We start from the raw sequence: 21810 nt of genomic DNA, 5'->3' as shown, positions 1-21810 counted from the left end.
CCATGTGATGACTTCTATTGGACAACATGCCTTCTCCCTGTATGACTTTTACACTGTCACTGCCTCACTCTTTTCCCACAGTTGCCATCTTCATGGTCAACATATTTGCATTTTGCATTGAGTATCTCTCTCTCCAACTCTGAGCCAGTACTCTCACCATTCTCCACATTCCTCCACATTTGCTCAATGATTCAGCAACAGCCCACATCATTCTTCTCCACTCCTTCCAGCTTTCTCATGATGCTAATGAGTGAAACATTGAAGCTTTGATCAACAACAACAGTCACCTCTCTATCACCAGCCTACTCATCGCACATCCTCCCTCTACGGTGCGGGACCCAACGATCCCTCTTTCTCAAGCATGCTGACCTCTGCATCCTCCTCATTGGCTATGGGACTACATGGTCTCCTTGATCCACAGATTCACACTGTCTCTAGCCTCAAGAAATGGTGTAGTCACATCTCCCTCGTGGGCCTGCCATGATGTCACTGGTTGTGCAAGTCTTTCACACATCCTCGCCTGATGCTGACTGGCTGCCACTCCACCCTATCAACCACAGTGCCTACCCTTCATTTCCTACCCTGTGCTCCATACTGCTGTGGGAGGGGAAAGGGGAGGGGGGACCTCTGTGGCAACTATCTATAGCAGATTGACTATCTAGAGGCAAAACCCACTGATGTCACTTCTGACTCAGGCTGTTTCCTCTTGCCATTGGATCATTAGTGAATTACAACTTTGTATCAGGGTATCATAATAAATATGTAAATATGTTGTGGTGAATCAAGTGTCCACATGTCATTATATTCACTATGCATAGTGCCTCATTCTCACAATGTTTTAATTTTTTTTAAATGAAATACTGCTTCAAACAGTGACATGATTTCATCAGTGAATAGGTTATACTTAAGGTTAACATTTTTTCTTCTTTCTTAATACATTGGATTCCAGTCAGTCTTCTCATTCAGTCGATGATTGAAAGTTTCTAATTTGTTAACCCTGACTGTTCTAAAGGACCTAAAAACTGTCATTTTTTACTTAAAACAAGTGACATTAGGAGAAGGCAACTACCCTTCATGATCAAACAGTCCATTGATTATTTGACTTACAATACTATTAATATTCCTACACTTACCAATAAAAATGTTGTCTTTAAGGCTTACACAGCTGTCTGTCACTTGGTAGGAATTCAACTACTGGAAATAAGTTAAAGGTTTGTCATAAGTTCTTTTGACTGGTGTTGTCTGTTAGAAATTTGACACTGAAGTCACCTATAATGACTAACTGTTTAGCCTTTGAATATATTGTTACCAAAATTGATTCCAGCTGCTTTAAGGAAACACAAATTTTCCCTACAGGAACCCTGTACACTGATCAGCCTGAACATTATGACCACTGACCAACTATTGATATGAAACCACCCAGGTGATAATGGAATCACATTGTGAGGAATGATTGCTAGTCAGACACACACATGACATGTGTAGATTAGGGAAGGCATGCGACATATCTGAGTTTAACCGAGGGCAGATTGTGGTGGCCAGGAGTCTTGGCATGAGCATTTCAGAAACAGTATGACTTGTCAGGTTTTTGAGGAGTGCTGTGGTGAGTGTCTTCAACATGTTGCAAAACCTAGGTGAAACCTCATCCAGAAGTCGTGGGGTTGGGTGGCTATCCTCATTACAGGTGTTCGACATCGTAGGCTGAGTAGACTGGTAAAACAGGACAGGCAATGAACTGTGGTGGAATTAACCTTCAGCTTTAATATTGGGCAGAGCACAAGTGTGTCTGAATACACAATGCACCAAAACCTCCTAATGATGGGCCTCCGCAGCCAACGACCATGTATGTACCAATGTCAATACCATGACATTGACAACCATGACTCAAATGGACACATGACCATCGGAACTGGATGTTGGTGCTGTGGCAGAGTTTAGTATGGTCTGATGAATCCCAGTACTGTCTTCATCATGCCCATGGGAGGGTGCAAATCAATTGTCTTCCAGGGGAACAGCTCCTTGACACCGGTACTGTGGGATGGAGATAAGTTGGTGGCAGTTCCATTATGTCCTGAGGAACACTTACATGGGCATCCATGTGGCCAATGGAGCTCACACAAGGCACCACAATGGCCAAGATGTACTATACACCCCTACATGACAATCAAATCTCCTGACAGCAATAGCATTTCTCAAGATACTGCACCATGTCACAGGCCCAGGAATGTGAATGGCTTGGTTTGAGGAGCATAGTGATGAGATCCAATTGATGTGCTGGCTCCTCAACTCGGCAGATCTGAACCCAATCAAATACATCTGGGATGTGATTGTACATGGTGTCAAAGCTTATCACCGCCCTCCCCACAATTTACAGGCATTAGGTGACTTTTGAGTGCAAACGTGTCTCCAACTCCCTTCAGCAACCTACCAATGCCTCATTTCTTCCATACCATAGGCCTCATTTCTTCCATACCATGATGCATCTCTGCTGTTATCTGTGCCAAAAGTGGACACACCAACTATTAGGCAGGTGGTCATAATGTTCTGGCAAGTCAATGTATATCATTGCCACTGTAACAGACATATCATCAGCAAACATTTCAGATACACTGGCTTCAAAATTAAGATCTACATAATAAATACTTAAAGTCAAATGATTTATGGGCTACACCAGCTTTGACATATATTGCTGCTCCATCTTTCTCTCTATTTAATCAACATTAAGTATCAGCTAATACATAGCCCTCTAACTGAGGCATAACCATGTCAGCCCTTATATGGTGCTCTGTGAAACATAAATAAACAGGCTTGGCCTGTGAAATGATTTTCATTTATTTGAGAGCCAGAAACTCCAGTTTGGACCATTATATTTTGGTGGAACATTATCGTTACTGGGAGTTCTTATGTTAAAGTGTTTGGGTGTTAAACGGAGTAAGTAATAACTTAATTTACTGTCAGGCACACTAATAAGGATCTGTTTGTGTACACATGACTTACAAATTGTCCAGAGCCTCCCATCATAGTTTTTAACAGCTGTTTTATTTTGATAATATGCGCTTTGACAAATTTCCCATCCAAGAAGGTGCACCTTCATTATTGGATTCTTGATGCACAGTACCTGAATGAAACCAGGAGGATAAAAATAGATTTGTTGGAGAATATGGATTCCATGACATAAACAAATAGCAACCAGGAATAAGACTGGAAAAGATAAACATTTATTGCTAAGGAGTCAGATAACAGCCCATTAGCTGTGAACAGTGGTATAAAACTTAAGTACTTTAAGCAAACTGAGTAGCCAAAGAATGCTGACAAATTGGGTGAGAATAGGGCATATATAAATACTGTGAAGCAGTAACAACAACACTTAGTAATAGTATTGAAGACAAATCACTACAAACGGAAATATGTGTAATGGATAGAGGCTCCCATAAGCAAGACAGAGATAAGAGTTAAGAAATTATTTTATCCATTTTGATTAGAGAACACTGCAGGTGTTTAGTGTAATTTAGAATCAAGAAAGCTATGGATAAGTGATATAATGCTTTCAGTTAATTGGCTAAACAAGAAGGTATAAGATTACATGGTATATACTTTTTATCCAATGGTAAAATATGTTACGAAAGAACATCAACAGAAAGTGCAAAGTAGCAAAATCATAATTAATAAGATAGAGAGAAAGAAAAACAAGAAACATAGGAAAAATTTATACTGGGTGCAGACTGATTAAATGCAATTTGTGAATAATAAGTGGTAAAGGTCTGGATCTCTAGAGTCATAATGGAATTGTCCCTTATGTGCTAATGAAAGGGCAGATGTATAGAAATTTTTCAAATGGCTGTATGATGGTGAACAGCCATCACACCATGAGACACACAAGGTTGAAGTAGTTATTGATTAAATAGATTACCCAGAGCAAATAAGTCTCCAAGTCAATAGGATACCATGTACATTTACTAAAATCAGTTAGAAAACCAGGTATTTTGAGATTTTTTTGACTGATGACAGAATCTCCAAAACAGATGGCATACTGTTGAGCAGTTATTATTAACACATTTCCATATTAACACATTTCCACAGAGGGCACAAGAAGAGGATTTTGAGACATATGTCATACCTCTCATGCTCACGTCACATAATCAAGAAATATATGTTTGTGTGCAAGAGATAGGGGGGGGGGGGGGGGGGGACACAGATTTGTGCATGCTTGTGATAAAGAACTGTAGAGTTATTATAATATGCCTGTACGCTTTCTAATAATCTATTTTTGTATTCATGACTGTGTTTTGGATGCAGATCGTTACTCTTCCTTTTAATGTATAATAAATATGCAGATAATTCTAACATCAGTTATATGTAATGGTATTTATTGCTACACTAGTTTCCATATGTTTGATTTATATACTTACAAATTATCTATAATGTTTTAATTTTACATTACTGAATACCCAATATCATTGTAAAATGAGCCATGGATCACCGGAAATCCAGAATCATAAAAGGGAAAACTGAAGAGTTGTTGGGTCAAGATCAGCTTAGGTAGGGGGAAGATAAAGGACCAGAGAAGCAGTTGTCACCTTGTACTTTCTAACAAAAATAAGGATTCAGAAAAAATTGACATACCATTATGGTATTTGTGAATATTGGGATAATTTTCAGTACACTTACACAAACTGAGGATGATATGGATTAAGTGTAGAGAAAGATGAACAATCAACAATCTCTTCGAAAACAAAGGGAGATAGCAAAACTTTAAAATCAGGACAAATGTTAAAAATAGTGCAAGACAAGATTTCATTATATATTTCCTGTTGCTTAGCTTGTATGTCAAAGAAGTAATGAAAGAAGACATTAGGAAATAAATAAAAGCTCTGTTGGAAACAAAGGACCTATAATGAGGTTTCAGAGTCAAGCGATTAGGAGAGATCAGTGGAAATCCAGGATGGAATAATGATAATATAATGAAAAGGATAGATTGCTATTCGCCATGCAGCAAAGGTGCTGAATCACAGATAGGCACAACAGAAATACTGTCAAACAAGCAAGCTTTTAGCCAAAAAGGCCTTCATCAGAATTAGACAAAACACACACACACACACACACACACATTTGCTCAAACGCAACTCACACACACACGACCACAGTCTCTGGCTGCTGAGACCAGAGACTGGCAGCCAGACTGTTGTGTGTGTGAGCTGCATTTACATGTGTGTGTGTGTGTGTGTGTGTGTGTGTGTGTGTGTGTGTGTGTGTGTGTGTCTCGATGGTGTCTGTCTTGCAAAAATGGTTACACAAGAAATGTAGATCTTTTGTGGTAAATATTTCTTTGTGATAAATATTTCTGTGTCTTGTGTTTTGAATACACATGAAGACAGCAACAACTTTAAAATGAGTTCATAAGTTAATTTATTCTTTCATTCATTCCTTCATACATTGTTTACCACAAATAATTTCATGTAAATGGAACAATTAATTTTTCTAGGTATAGTATGCAACAACACTGGGAAGCAACTGTTATAAACTGCTTCTGTAGACTGTATAACAATTATTTAAGCAAATATATACTATTTATGTTTAGTTACACTTAAATGAATCTATCAAAATTAGTAGAAAACTCCCATTTAAAAAAAACTCACTGCTTCCTCAGTTATGCTAGATAGCTGCTATTTGCGTGATAATTATATGACTACACTGATTTTGATCAATAATAACAGTTATCTACATTTGGAAACAATAGAAGCATGTTTCAAGGAGCTTTGAGACTTATTGTAGCATTAATAACTCAGTTTTATAATCCAGAATAGAAGTTAATTTGGTTTACCAGTTAATGAAATACATCTTTATTCTTCTTTCATATCTGAAGATATTTCAAACTTCTTGTTTTACATCAACCAGCAGCATGTTATAGTTCCTTTCCCTGTGTGCTGAATATCACTCCAAACTCTAAAAAAGATGCAAAAGATGTTGTCATAGAAATAATTGTATTGTGGTTTCATAAACGACAGTTCTTCAGAGAGTGACTTCTGTTACTGACAAAAAATGTGTTGCCATGTGAGTGTAGAAATTCAAAGACATCTGAAGATGACTGCAAGATGTGCATTTATCTGTTTTGACACATTCTTATTGCTCATGCTTGTTTGGTAAGTACTTCATTTACTTCAGCCGTAGTGCCTCAGGAGATAATTCCACAATACAACAGAGAGTGACAGTTTGCAAAATTGACTAGTATCCCTATCTTCAAGACAACAAAACATGAAATACTTTTAAGCGAAAATATGTCAGACTGAGCATTTTCATTAGCTCATCTATATGTTAACCCAATTTCAGCTTGTTACCCATGTGGACACACAGGAATTTTACACATAGTATTTCATATACTGTATGATAACTAATAACTATTTTTCTTATTTGTTTTAAATTGCATAATGTAAGTCTTTAGGAAACTGAAAATTTAATTATTTGTCTTTAACAAGTTGTAGGTCTATCTGGCTGCTGTGGGGGCTATAATTACTTTGGTTAAATTTGGAACTTGTGTTATCACAGTGGGGATATCCTTTTGCTATAAAACAGCTTTTCCATTTTTTTTATGGTTTATCAGAATAATAAATTACTTTATTTCATGGTTTCCAACAGTTTTTATTTATGAGGCTCAGTTACAAGGAAGTGCATATCATTCTTGTAAATAAGGAGGTTTACTTGACTATTTAAATGACAAGGTCCTATAGATTATTATTATTTCCCTATAATTACAAACTTACATGTAAATTTCTGCTCTCTAAATTTTCTCAATAGTGTTTGGTGAAAAGAAGGGTGTTTTTTTTTTTTTTTTCCTTCCCAGGGACTCTCATTTGCTTTAATGTCTTCTCTTAATCTGACCTGGGGGGTCCCACAACTTGAGCAGTACTCAAGAATGGGTTGTACTAGTGATCTGTAGGTGGTCTCCTTTTTAGGCGAGCTACACTTACTTGAAATTCCCCCAATAAACCGAAGTCTGCCATTCACCTTTCCTACTGCCATCTTTAGACGCTCGTTCCATATCATTTCACTTTGCAGTTTTACACCTAGATATCTAAATGCTGTGTCTATATCAAGCAGCACACCACTGTATTTTTTAATGCTAATGTTAACCTGTTAAAATAAAGGTTCAAGCGTATTTGTTTTGGGGGGTTGCCATCTACATATTGAATGGTACCTGAATGGTGATTTGTTTATTTTGTAAGCTTTAAAAATTGTGATAAAGCACCCTTCTTCATTTCGTAGCACACTAGGGAATATAGAAAGATACTTGCTATCTTGTATTCCTATATTAACAATATGTTGTTGTTGTTGTGGTCTTCAGTCCTGAGACTGGTTTGATGCAGCTCTCCATGCTACTCTATCCCGTGCAAGCTTCTTCATCTCCTAGTACCTACCGCAACCTACATCCTTCTGAATCTGCTTAGTGTATTCATCTCTTGGTCTCCCTCTACGATTTTTACCCTCCATGCTGCCCTCCAATACTAAATTGGTGATCCCCAGATGCCTCAGAACATGTCCTACCAACCGATCCCTTCTTCTGGTCAAGTTGTGACACAAACTTCTCTTCTCCCCAATCCTATTCAATACTTCCTCATTAGTTATGTGATCTACCCATCTAATCTTCCGCATTCTTCTGTAGCACCACATTTCAAAAGCTTCTATTCTCTTCTTCTCCAAACTATTTATCGTCCATGTTTCACTTCCATACATGGCTACACTCCATAAAAATACTTTCAAAAATGACTTCCTGATACTTAAATCTATACTCGATGTTAACAAATTTCTCTTCTTCAGAAACGCTTTCATTGCCATTGCCAGTCTACATTTTATATCCTCTCTACTTCGACCATCATCAGTTATTTTGCTCCCCAAATAGCAAAACTCCTTCACTACTTTAAGTGTCTCATTTCCTAATCTAATTCCCTCAACATCACCTGACTTAATTCGACTACATTCCATTATCCTCGTTTTGCTTTCGTTGATGTTCATCTTATATCCTCGATTCAAGACACTGTCCATTCCATTCAACTGCTCTTCCAAGTCCTTTGCAGTCTCTGACAGAATTACAATGTCATCGGCAAACCTCAAAGTTTTTATTTCTTCTCCATGGATTTTAATACCTACTCCGAATTTTTCTTTTGTTTCCTTCACTGCTTGCTCAATATACAGATTGAATAACATCGGGGAGAGACTACAACCCTGTCTCACTCCTTTCCCAACCACTGCTTCATTTTCATACCCCTCGACCCTTATAACTGCCATCTGGTTTCTGTACAAATTGTAAATAGCCTTTCACTCCCTGTATTTTACCCCTGCCATCTTCAGAATTTGAAAGAGAGTATTCCAGTCAACATTGTCAAAAGCTTTCTCTAAGTCTACAAATGCTAGAAACGTAGGTTTGCCCTTCCTTAATCTTTCTTCTAAGATAAGTCGTAGGGTCAGTATTGCCTCACGTGTTCAAACATTTCTACGGAATCCAAACTGATCTTCCCCAAGGTCGAATTCTATTAGTTTTTCCATTCATCTGTAAAGAATTCGCGTTAGTATTTTGCAGCTGTGACTTATTAAATTGATAGTTTGGTAATTTTCACATCTGTCAACACCTGCTTTCTTTGGGATTGGAATTATTATATTCTTCTTGAAGTCTGAGGGTATTTCACCTGTTTCATACATCTTGCTCACCAGATGGTAGAGTTTTGTCAGGACTGGCCCTCCCAAGGCCGTCAGTAGTTCCAATGGAATGTTGTCTACTCTGGGGGCCTTGTTTTGACTCAGGTCTTTCAGCGCTCTGTCAAACTCTTCACGCAGTATCGTATCTCCCATTTCATCTTCATCTACATCCTCTTTCATTTCCATAATATTGTCCTCAAGTACATCGCCCTTGTATAGACCCTCTATATACGCCTTCCACCTTTCTGCTTTCCCTTCTTTGCTTAGAACTCGGTTTCCATCTGTGCTCTTGATATTCATTCAAGTGGTTCTCTTATCTCCAAAGGTCTCTTTAATTTACCTGTAGGCAGTATCTATCTTACCCTTAGTGATACTCACTTCTACATCCTTACATTTGTCCTCTAGCCATCCCTGCTAACAATTTTGCACTTCCTGTTGATCTCATTTTTGAGACGTTTGTATTCCTTTTTGACTGCTCCATTTAGTGCATTTTTATATTTTCTCCTTTCATCATTTAATTTCAATATATCTTCTGTTACCCAAGGATTTCTACTTGCCCTAGGCTTTTTACCTACTTGATCCACTGCTGCCTTCACTACTTCATCCCTCAGAGCTACCCATTCTTCTTCCACTGTATTTCTTTCCCCCATTCCTGTCAATTGTTCCCTTATGCTCTCCCTGAAACTCTGTACAACCTCTGGTTTAGTCAGTTTATCCAGGTCCCATCTCCTTAAATTCCCACCTTTTTGCAGTTTCTTCAGTTGTAATCTACAGATCATAACCAATAGATTGTGGTCAGAGTCCACATCTGCTCCTGGCAATGTCTTAGAATTTAAAACCTGGTTCCTAAATCTCTGTCTTACCATTATATAATCTATCTGATACCTTTTAGTATCTCCAGGATTCTTCCATGTATACAACCTTCTTGTATCATTCTTGAACCAAGTGTTAGCTATGATTAAGTTATGCTCTGTGAAAAATTCTACCAGGCAGCTTCCTCTTTCATTTCTTAGCCCCAATCCATATTCACCTACTATATTTCCTTCTCTCCCTTTTCCTACTACCGAATTCCAGTCACACAGGACTATTAAATTTTCATCACCCTTTACTATCTGAATAATTTCTTTTATTTCATCATACATTTCTTCAATTTCTTCATCATCTGCAGAGCTAGTTGGCATATAAACTTGTACTACTGTAGTAGGCGTGGGCTTTGTATCTATCTTTGCCACAATAATGTGTTCACTATGCTGTTTGTAGTAGTTTACTCGCATTCCTATTTTCTTATTCACTTTTAAACCTACTCCTGCATTACCCCTATTTGATTTTGTGTTTATAACCCTGTATTCACCTGATCAAAAGCCTTGATCTTCCTGCCACTGAACTTCACTAATTCCCACTATATCTAACTTTAATGTATCCATTTCCCTTTTTAAATTTTCTAACCTACCTGCCCGATTAAGGGATCTGACATTCCATGCTCCGATCCGTAGAATGGCAGTTTTCTTTCTCCTGATAACGACATCCTAATGAGTAGTCCCCGCCCGGAGATCCGAATGGGGGACTATTTTACCTCCAGAATATTTTACCCAAGAGGACGCCATCATCATTTAACCATACAGTAAAGCTGCATGCCCTCGGGAAAAACTACGGCCATAGTTTCCCTTTGCTTTCAGCCGTTCGCAGTACCAGCACAGCACGGCCATTTTCGTTAGTGTTACAAGGCCAGATCAGTCAATCATCCAGACTGTTGCCCTTGCAACTACTGAAAAGGCTGCTGCCCCTCTTCAGGAGCCACACGTTTGTCTGTCCTCTCAACAGATACCCCTCCGTTGTGGTTGCACCTACGGTACGGCTATCTGTATCGCTGAGGCACGCAAGCCTCCCCACCAATGGCAAGGTCCATGGTTCATGGGGGGAGGGGGGGGGGGAGACAATATGTATGCTCTCATTATTGGGCACTTCTTGGGGTAGCGAGTATCCTTCCACATTTTCATTCGACACCAAATCATATATTCATAATTTTACTGGAAACTATTTCATTTGTTTTATATAAGCCCATTGGCACAGAAATTTTTTTAACTGCTCATTATAGTAGGCGAATCATGAATAAAATAGTGTACTGGTACTCAGGACCTGGGTTTCTCTCCTACATATTGCAAACAAATGCTATGATAATTCTACAAATAAAACTGTGAGAGTTCCTAACATTACCCTGAACTTATTATTACTTTATCATCAAAATGTTTAGACTTCCTCTGTGATATATTATGTAGTGATACTGATTATTGCTATCACTATCTCTGGTTTAATTACCAGCAAACACCTCCAGGTTTTCCAGGATGAAATATTCTAGTGACGGAGGTGGATAAAATGCTTCAGGATGGAAAGTTCTATGAAGGAGATGGATGCAACACTCACTGAATTGTAAAGTTTCAACCCAGTCATCCAACTGGAAACCAGAGAGCCTATAATCAGCAGTATACACTAACACATCTTCATTCACTCAAATAAAAACTTCCTTGCTAAATCTTGTGACATTTTACACTACTGGCCATTAAAATTGCTACACCAAGAAGAAATGCAGATGCTAAATGGGTATTCATTGGACAAATATATTATACTAGAACTGACATGTGATTACATTTTTATGCAATTTGGGTGCATAGATCCTGAGAAATCAGTACCCAGAACAACCACCTCTGGCTCTAATAACGGCCTTGATACGCCTGGGCATTGAGCAAAACAGAGCTTGGATGGCGCATACACGTACAGATGCCCATGCACCTTCAACACGATACCACAGTTCATCAAGAGTAGTGACTGGCGTATTGTGACAAGCCAGTTCCTTGGCCAACATTGACCAGACGTTTTCATTTGGTGAGAGATCTGGAGAATGTGGTGGCCAGGGCAGCAGTCAAACATTTTCTGTATCCAGAAAGGCCCGTACAGGACTTGCAACATGGGGTCGTGCATTATCCTGCTAAAATGTAGGGTTTCGCAGGGATCGAATGGAGGGTAGAGCCACGGGTCATAACACATCTGAAATGTAACATCCACTGTTCAAAGTGCCGTCAATGCGAACAAAAGGTGACCAAGATGTGTAACCAATGGCACCCCATACCATCATGCCGGGTGATACGCCAGTATGGGGATGACGAATACATGCTTCCAATGTGCATTCACCATGATGTTGCCAAACACAGATGTGACCATCATGATGCTGTAAACAGAACCTGGATTCATCCGAAAAAATTACGTTTTGCCATTCGTGCGTCCAGGTTCATTGTTGAGTACACCATTGCAGGCACTCCTGTCTGTGATGCAGCGTCAATGGTAACCGCAGCCATGGTCTCCGAGCTGATAGTCCATGCAGCTGCAAACATCGTTGAACTGTTCGTGCAGATGGTTGATGTCTTGCAAACATCCCCATCTGTTGACTTAGGGATCAAGACGTGGCTGCATGATCTGTGACAGCCATGCAGGTAAGATGCCTGTCATCTCAACTGCTAGTGATACGAGGCCATTGGGATCCAGCACAGCGTTCTATGTTACCCTCCTGAACTCACCGATTCCATATTCTGCTAACAGTCATTGGATCTCAACCAACGCGAGAAGCAATGTCGCAATACGATAAACCACAATCATGATAGGCTACAATCTGACCTTTATCAAAGTCGGAAACATGACAGTACGCATTTCTCCTCCTTACACGAGGCATCACAACGTTTCACCAGGCAATACCGGCCAACTGCTGTTTGTGTATGAGAAATCGGTTGGAAACTTTCCTCATGTCAGCATGATGTAGGTGTCACCACCGGCGCCAACTTTGTGTGAATGCTCTGAAAAGCTAACTATTTGCATATTGCAGCATCTTCTTCCTGTCAGTTAAATTTTGCGTCTGTAGCACATCATCTTCGTGGTGTAGCAATTTTAGTGGCCAGTAGTGTAATTTTTTCTTGCTGAGTGCTCATATGTGAGTTTTATTAATAATGAATGACTTGTAAATTTGTTGTACATATGTAATTAATTAGTCCCTTTTATTTTTCAGTATGGCTTTTTCTGTGACAATATTCTGCACAGAAGCTGCTGTTGCAATAATAATCTTAGTTTTGAGGAGATCCAAAATGGTTGGAGGTGAACTCGGTGGTCCAAAATGCATAAAATGGACAACAACATGTGTACTTCTGTCCCTCTGGCTCATATACCTAATACTGTCCAGCTTGGAAGTTTATGATGTGATTAAAGGATTCTAAATGTGGATAAGTGTGAGTATTTAACAGTAAAGTAACAATGTTTTATTTGAACTGTAATATGGTGCCAACTTTACAAGTCATTGCCAGTTTGTAAGATAACTGCAGTTGTTCTGTAGAGATGGAAATGGCACCATTTATGTTCTAAATCGCACATCACAACAAGAACTGACTTTTTGTTAGAAAACTGAGTGACAGAATTGAATTCATTATGGCAAGGACATGATTGGTAATACTGTTACTTGGGGCGCCATCTTGCCATAAGGTCATGCACTCTGAAATGAATATATATGTGAATTGTGTGAGATGTACTATAAAGCACACTTGTTGTGACTGCTTATGCAGCAGGTGGATACATGATGGGGATCACAGCATGTCTGCAGTTTGAGCAGAGAGATGTAATTTCTATAGGAACTCAATCCAGAATGTAGTGTTATTGAGCCTCTAACTGCCAAAGAGTTGGAAGTGACCTTAATAAATGATGTGCCTATAGTACCATATATTGGTTTCAGGTGATTTTAATGAATCTCTATAAGCTAAATGATGGTAAAAACAGAAACCTATGGGTTGAGTTTCAGAATGTTTTCAAATATGTAGTCTGTTAATAAATGAAATATTTTGATATGGTTTTCACAATCAACATGAAATGAGTGTAATGTAGCATTGCCACTTCTCAATCTTCCCATTCATTTGTTATTGTTCCTTTGAAAGCAAAATTTAATATAAAAAAGTACAAGAACACTGAAAATAAACTCAATCAAAGTGAAGGTGTTCATGTGTGCTGATCTGTGGAGTAAATATTGAAAAGATACATTTGAAGAGGATTTTATTAATAAGATTAGGTGTGCAAATGATATAGAGATAAGTAACTACCAACAAAACACATTCCCATCAAAAGAATTGTTTATACATCTACTCTTAGGGGTCCTTGTTTTTTTTACTTTCATGTCACCATTCCATTTTCTGACATGTTTATGATAAATTATCAAATGTTACATTACACTCTTGGAAAATGACAGTGCTATTGAAGTCTTTAATTTTCATTTGCATTTCCATTTGCTCAATATATTTCCAGAAACTGGAAATTCAGTAGCTATTTCTGTGACTATGGCCCACTATCCAGTTTTTGTCTATTCAGTACTAACTGAAAAGGGTGTTATGTGACAACTGGTTGTATATTTGTGTAGGGTAAGAAATAATCCAGGTACTATTCATTCCCAGTGTCATGTGTATTTGTAAGCATGCACCCATTTCTATTTTTAAAAAATATATAAAAAGACATGAGAGCATCATCACCAACTATCTCATAATTATTGTCTACAGTTATCATTCCACACTGATAGCCTTTGCTTTTGTTATTTTAGTTCTGGCTTATTTAAGAATACCACCTCCTTTGAGCTCAGTGTTTTGACAAAATTATAGGGAAACAAACTCCTGAAGTGATTTCCCACGTCCATTGATATCTGTATATTTCATTATCCATTGATATCTGTATATTTCATGAAGTACATAATGTAATTTTCCTGTAGAAAGTGGTTAATCTGATGGAAGCAAGAAAATTAATCACATGAAGTTTTCTGGTGCACTTTGTACTTTATGCCAGAATTAACAGTGGACACTGATATTTTGTGCATATTCGATTTCTTAACTTTGGTGTTCAGCCTATTTCATCTGGCCATCTCTCATGGCCTCCCTGCTGATGGGACATTTAAACTCTAATCTTCCTTCCTTCCTTTTTATTTCACCTTACTAACTGTTTTATATATATTCTCGGAAAGAGATTAATTGGCAAATAACACATTTGTTATTGGAACACTTCCACACTCGGGCAGGAGACAACAACACTAAATCTCCTGCAACCATTGTCATGAATGATGTTTCAAATTTTCTATCTTTAGACAATATTCCCCGTCACAAGTATCACAGTGGAAATGCACTTTATGTTTTTTCTTTTGAGGTATAAAGAACGCACTGTGGAACATTTACAGTCATATCATTTCTGCTCGGTAAGCCCCAAAAGGTGGTACAAACTGATAATCTGACATTTATTCCATGTGTATTAAATCAACATGAGATAAGTATTATCTCTGTCCCCAAGCATTTGTTGTAAATATTTCCCTTCGCAGTATTCCCATTTCAAAAAACTGTTGCAAATGAAAGTTATTAAATACATATTCTTTTTGTATGTGTCTACATTTACTATCTCTTTAAGCCAACACAAAAAAATGCAAATAATTATATGAACAAAGGGAGCTGGCACTGATGAATAAAAAGAAAGTGTTGTGCAATACAAGTTTAATCTATTTATTTCATCAAATTAAAATCTACTGAACAATTTCCAACAGAGATGCAAAATTACCTTTAGGGGATTGTCCTGGACGGAGAAATGAGAGTGATAACTGACCTCAAGTAACTTTGTCCACAACTCATAGCGCATCATGGATGGTAATGATTAGAGTAAAGCATGTTACAATCTACTTCTCCTGCACAATTCTACATCTGACATTAATGTAGTGAAGCAGTGATAATAATCATTGCTGCCTATTAAAAAATTATACATATAATAAAGAAGTTTAAAATACTTTTAAAGAAATATCTCTTTCTCACATCTGAAATTTAACTTGCAAACTTTTGTCTTTGTGCATTTTTAATATCTCTAATGTTTTATAATCTAGATTTGACTTCCTGGATCTTCCTGTTCTCTGTAAATAGGCTTCTAAAATCTTTAATAACATTAATTCTTTTTATGTATGGTAAAGCCACTTTGAGGCACATTCAAAATGAGAATAAGATCAAAGGTAGATTTCATTGCAAAGACATATAGTACAGAGCAAAACTGATAATCGCATAAAGTTTATTTTTGGAGAGTACATCTTTCACACCTACAACAAGAAGGTAAAAAAAGGAATTTAAATTAACAGGTAGTAACAAAGGTGCTATCTTTAAGCTGATCTGTTATTTCTAACACCCTGTTATGTCAAAAGCTAAACTTTTGCTGTAGCAATAAACAATACTTCTTTTACAAATCGAGAGAGTTTAAAAAATTATTATAACAGAATAATATTTCAGAATGCATAAAGGTAAATGGAAAAGGTGAATTTGCACAAAATCCAGAAGTATTTAAAACAGAAACACCAATAAGCTTCAGTAAACTTCACCCTTTTGTATTTTGTCTGGTGATTTTAGCTTTCTCGCCTTACTTTCCATCATTTTGACTTTCAATTACAATTCAGAAGTGTCCTTGAACTGCCACAAAAACCTGTCCATATAGTCTCTGTTTTTCATTGTTCTAAAAAACATACACATCTGAACTACATGTCACTAGAACACAGCAGAAGCTGGTGTACTAGCAGCCTAATATCCCAAGTACACACAGTTTGTCCATTCATTAAAGCACTGTAAAATTGTAACTGTTACACAAATAGTGGTTGTACCATAGGTATAATATCATGTAGTTTTGTACAGTAAAGGCATTATTTTGTTAGAATTCTAAGAACAAGAATCATTAACAAAATATTTTCCTCTTTTATTTATTTACTTAAGGTTTATAACATATACAGAAAATTCTTAAAGTCAGATATGTTCTATGTTAAAGATATGTGGAATGCTTGTCATCATGGCTGCTAAGTTCCTACTTCAGAACCATAATTTCCAGGTTACACAGAGAAATGACTGCCTTCTTAACTCCTTATTGTGGTAGAAGAACACTCATGAATATTGTGTCAGCAACATCAGAAAATATTTTCAGTTGTTGAAGTCTTTGTTGCTTATATTTATAAAATTAAAAAATTAAGGAGCAGCTAAGTTACTACAACATCTTTTGTATATGTTTTAAATTAACTACATACTGTACCTGTGAAATGAAAAAAGAAAATTTTAAGACTATATCACATATTTCTATTCATACAATACACTGCTTTGTATTCGTTGTGTAAGTATTCACATTATATTTTTGTATCATGCCCACTGTATAAATTAATACATCGTATATACCACAGAGGTCACGGTCTATTCCTCCTGAAACTAATACAGAAATGTGAGAAAAATGTATAACAAGAAAAGCTCAAAAAGCAACCATTTTGTCATGCAATACAGAATGGTTAGTGTGGCTATTTATTAGTGATATTACAGTAATCCATGTACATAAAGTGTCAGTAGGGGAAATAAACAATTTTTTTGTATTGTTGTTTTATTGCAAAAATGGAAAAAACTTTACAATCAAAAGTGTGAATTTGAAGATATTGTTATCATAAAACCAAATAGCACACTGAGTAATTACATCAGTAATGAAATAAATAGCTTCGGTTGCAGAGTTATTTTCACTAAACATGCTTTGATTATATTCTGCTGAAATATTGTTGTGGTCTGTTCCACATAAAAGACATTGATATGAGCCAATTATAAAGTTCCTTTGAACTTATGTGTGACGAAAATGTAATCTGATCCTGTGAACTTTCCAGAAAGTGCTTTTGTTTCACGTTCTCCCATTAGAATTGTGTCTCTTTACTGCTAATATTATTTCCCCCAAAATACTTCAATTGCTAATAATTATTCATCTTCATATATTTTGCACTATGAATAAAACAGAGATAAAATTTAGTAACTAATGTGATTGTATACTTATGTATTTCATCATCATAGAACTGCAGTTGCTCTTGGTAGATTGTGTTGATTTACTCCACTTACTTAAATGACATTATAAAAAACTGCCAACAGTCATGATATATCAATCAACATACAATAATAAATTATGTAAATTCAGTATAGCGCCTATGTTTTGATCAGTAGAATACAGAAGTATTTTATCACCACATATCTGTGTGTTATTGCTGCAGTAGAGTTATGAGAAAGGTTATTTCTTAGTTAGCTGCATATAGGTGAAGCTTATTTGTGCATCCGTCCAACCACCCTCCGTCCACCACTTCATGAAATACAACGAAATCTACCTATTCCACTTTGCTTGCAGGCTTATTTTCTGTCACAGTTACTGAATTCTAAAGTTTTGCTAAACTAAATTTAGTAGCTATAAAAAATCTTTGGCAGATAGACTTCATTTTCTGATTATCCAAATTCCTAACTTATCAATATTACCCCTTATGTTTTTATTTTTAATTGCTTTATGGCTAATATCATCAAGTGACAAAATAAATAATTGTCTTCATGATGGCAGAATTAATACTGGTGTTGTAAGAATGAGCTTTTATAACAGAGAAGAAGCTCTTTGATGACATTTCAAATTTTGTGACAGAAAGTTACATGTAGGCCAACTGGACAGAGAAAAAAATACTTACAATGTTTTTTTTGTCTCAAACAGAGTAACAACATAAAAATATTAACATATCATTTATAGTTGTTGCTGTACCAGTTGCATTTGCCATTCCTGTCATTTTTTAACTTATTGAACTATATTCCATATGTAAAATTTTATACTTGTGCATCCAGTTAAAGTGCTATGGTTCATGATAATCATGTTTGTTACCCAAATAAATTACACCTATGTCACCTAATACTTTGTGGACAATGTTGCCACTCCAGTACAGTTCTTTATTGTATGTATTTTAGTGTTTATTTCTGTAGGCTGTTTGTGAATTAAGAACACAATTATTTTAAACAAAGTAGCAACAATACTTTGTTATTTCTCTGTTTGTCAGATATAATAATATCATAGTTTATTTTTTACAAGTTGTTGTCTCCTATCTGGGATGTCACGCAATGATGTATAAGACATAAGAGGAGCACCTACCTATCACTTGCTGAAACTGCAATAACTGGAACAAAGATACTAGTCACACAAAACAAAAGAGTTTAGAGATTGGTTACTGTTTTTGCCTATTCTTTGAACTGTTTTTCTTGTCCTGCATAACTTCTGATCCAAAGGATTAGCAGTTCATTAAGTTTTTGTTTGACATTCTCCATCTTTTCTTCTGAGTACCTACTATCCTGATATCAGTTTCAGCTTCAGTGACTGGTGACTTTATTCTCATCTTTTGTCTCATATGTAGTTAGTCTTCATTCCTGACTTTTGTATTCTGAACACACAAATAACCTGTCTGCAAGCTGAAGAACTTAAATACTCTGTGAATTATAACTGAAATAACAATCAATTATCTACAACCTTTTAAATCAGCCCTTTAGATATGCAAAAAAATTCAAATGAGATTCATATACGCATGTGGCCATAAATGCTCCACAATCCTCTTTATTCTGAAGCATCTGCAATCTGGTATAGGAATTCATAACTGCTTCTGCAATTAAAGTTCTTATAATGTACAACAACAGACGATATATGCAGAGAAGTGACAAGCGACTGCTGTCGTGCTGTAGTTTCTACAAACAGTTTCACAGTTTAAGTTACAAGATAAAAAAATTCTGGAGGGATGTGGGTAGTCACAGAGATTTCTCTCAGTCTACTCTCAACATTTACCACTGTACATATCTGTATATTTGTATATAATGTAAAAGTCAAGTTGTGCCATTATAAATGTTTAGATTATAAGAAAAACAGTGTATGTGTTGCATTTTCAATGATGTTTGCATGTAAGAGCTAAAAAATTCAGATACAAGAAAAAAATCATTTCTGATTAAGCAGTTATTTTGTAAATATTTAGTTCTTCCAGTGAAAACTTTTAAAACAAATTGTATATAGAGGATATAAATACATGTTGTTATGACAGGATGTCTTAAATGAGTCTGTTGTTTTGTTATGAAAGATGTTTACAATTTTATAGTGGACAAAAACAATTGTCCCATAAGTTGTGTAATAAAAAAATTTTGTTGCTTTTTAGAATTTATTGTTGCTGCTTTTACCAACCCTTCATAAACTATAACAAAATGAGAAGACGAATAATCTGGTACTTACAGTAGTTTAATAAATTGCAAACATGCATATGTGTGCATATGTACCCACAAACTCCCTTACATACACAGACACACACACACACACACACACACACACACACACACACACACACACACACACACACACAAACCAAGAAATTCTGCAAATGCCTGAAGATGGGAACTGTCTTGGTATTTAATCACTCAGAAATCAATTGCAGTGCTGTGTGTTTTATGGAGTAGTATGTGATGGTGCAAATGAAAATAGATCATTATGTAAAGCAAGACCATATTCTTCAAGACATCTGCCAGCATTTTATTTTGGGGTAAAAATTGTAATATTTAGAAATATAGAAGGAAAGAGTAGTTTATATTCTGTCTGATGTAGTTTTGTATAGTGACAATGGCGCTGCTGCAACTACTACCAGCACCACTAACACCACCCCACCACCAACCCTTGTGTCATTTCTTTTGCAATGGATCTCTATATGATGATTATATAGCCATTTTCCTTCTCTTACGTGGTGGCTTTCCATTGTTGAAGACTACAAAGTGCTCAGCTCCTTCTCTTACAATTTCCTATGGCTCTTTCCCCCACCTAATAAATGCCACAAGTTATAGAGAACCAAAAAAAAAAATCATACAATGCTTAATGTCTTTGTGACATCACACTCAATTACTTTTAACTGAATATGCATTTAAAAAGATTGAAGAATCCAGTGAATGATTTTCTTTAAATTTATGATAAGCCAGTCTGATGGCAATCAGATCCAAAAATATTTATTATTCTTTTTGTAAATTTTTTATAGGATGATTGTCCAATTTCTGATTACATGAACTCAGGATAGGACAGATGCTACATCAATACAACTGTTCTGTTGCATGGTCATGCCTTGACAGGATTTTATGCTTTGTGTCCTGCAGTGTGGTACTTACTGCTCAATTCACTCCAGAAAAATCAGTTAATCCAAACTGAGCAACGCTTAGCATTTAAAGTAAAGCATTTTCAGAGCTCAAGAAATTTCTTCACATCTTTTTTTTATAAATTAAACAAGTAACATAAGCTTCCTAATGATCCATTTTGAAATAAACTGCATGATAAAAAGGTGAAGTGCCCAGAATTGGAGGAAAAAATCAAATGAACTTTCACAGGAGGTGAGGGTATGTGATCTTAATTCAGTGATTACAAAATCAAGTCAAATTTACTAAGAACTTTGCAGTATGAGCACACTTATCAGTATGACATTGCACTCCTTCTAACCTGGATGCATGCACTGATTCACTTAGGAATGGTAACATAAATCCACTGTATCCTCCCCTAAGTTCATTTTCACTGTAAGTGTAGATAGCCTTCTCAATATCAGAACCCTTCAGAAATCTGAACTGCAACTTTGACTGTATGTTATTTGTGATAAGATGGTTATAAAGCTGATTGTACATTACCTTTTCTAAGATTTTTGAGAATGCTTGGAAATGTGCAATTGGACAGAAATTTGATACTATTTCCTTACCTCCCTTCTTAAACAGTGGCTTAACTTCAGCATATTTTAACCACTCAGGAAATATTCCACTGATAAACAACTGGTTACACAGGTAGCTAAATACACTCCTGGAAATTGAAATAAGAACACCGTGAATTCATTGTCCCAGGAAGGGGAAACTTTATTGACACATTCCTGGGGTCAGATACATCACATGATCACACTGACAGAACCACAGGCACATAGACACAGGCAACAGAGCATGCACAATGTCGGCACTAGTGCAGTGTATATCCACCTTTCGCAGCAATGCAGGCTGCTATTCTCCCATGGAGACGATCGTGGAGATGCTGGATGTAGTCCTGTGGAACGGCTTGCCATGCCATTTCCACCTGGCGCCTCAGTTGGACCAGCGTTCGTGCTGGACGTGCAGACCGCGTGAGACGACGCTTCATCCAGTCCCAAACATACTCAATGGGGGATAGATCCGGAGATCTTGCTGGCCAGGGTAGTTGACTTACACCTTCTAGAGCACGTTGGGTGGCACGGGA

At 36.7% G+C, this 21810-nt stretch overlaps 1 protein-coding gene across 1 annotated transcript in view; it reads left to right on the top strand.

Annotated features, from left to right (window-relative positions):
- LOC126258453 (sodium/calcium exchanger 1-like) overlaps nucleotides 1-19662 on the top strand; it is a 208246-nt gene extending 188584 nt beyond the window's left edge. Inside the window, exon 7 of the mRNA XM_049955645.1 lies at nucleotides 12740-19662. Coding sequence (XP_049811602.1) covers nucleotides 12740-12944 — 205 coding nt within the window. The 3' untranslated portion in view covers nucleotides 12945-19662. The remainder of the gene's footprint in view (nucleotides 1-12739) is intronic.
- The last annotated feature ends 2148 nt before the right edge of the window (nucleotides 19663-21810 follow it).

The sequence above is a fragment of the Schistocerca nitens genome, chromosome 1, assembly GCF_023898315.1.
Source record: "Schistocerca nitens isolate TAMUIC-IGC-003100 chromosome 1, iqSchNite1.1, whole genome shotgun sequence".
In the NCBI taxonomy this organism is placed as follows: Eukaryota; Metazoa; Arthropoda; class Insecta; order Orthoptera; family Acrididae; genus Schistocerca; species Schistocerca nitens.
The sequence above is the reverse complement of the archived record's forward strand: the minus strand, read 5'-3'. Positions and strand labels throughout refer to the sequence as shown.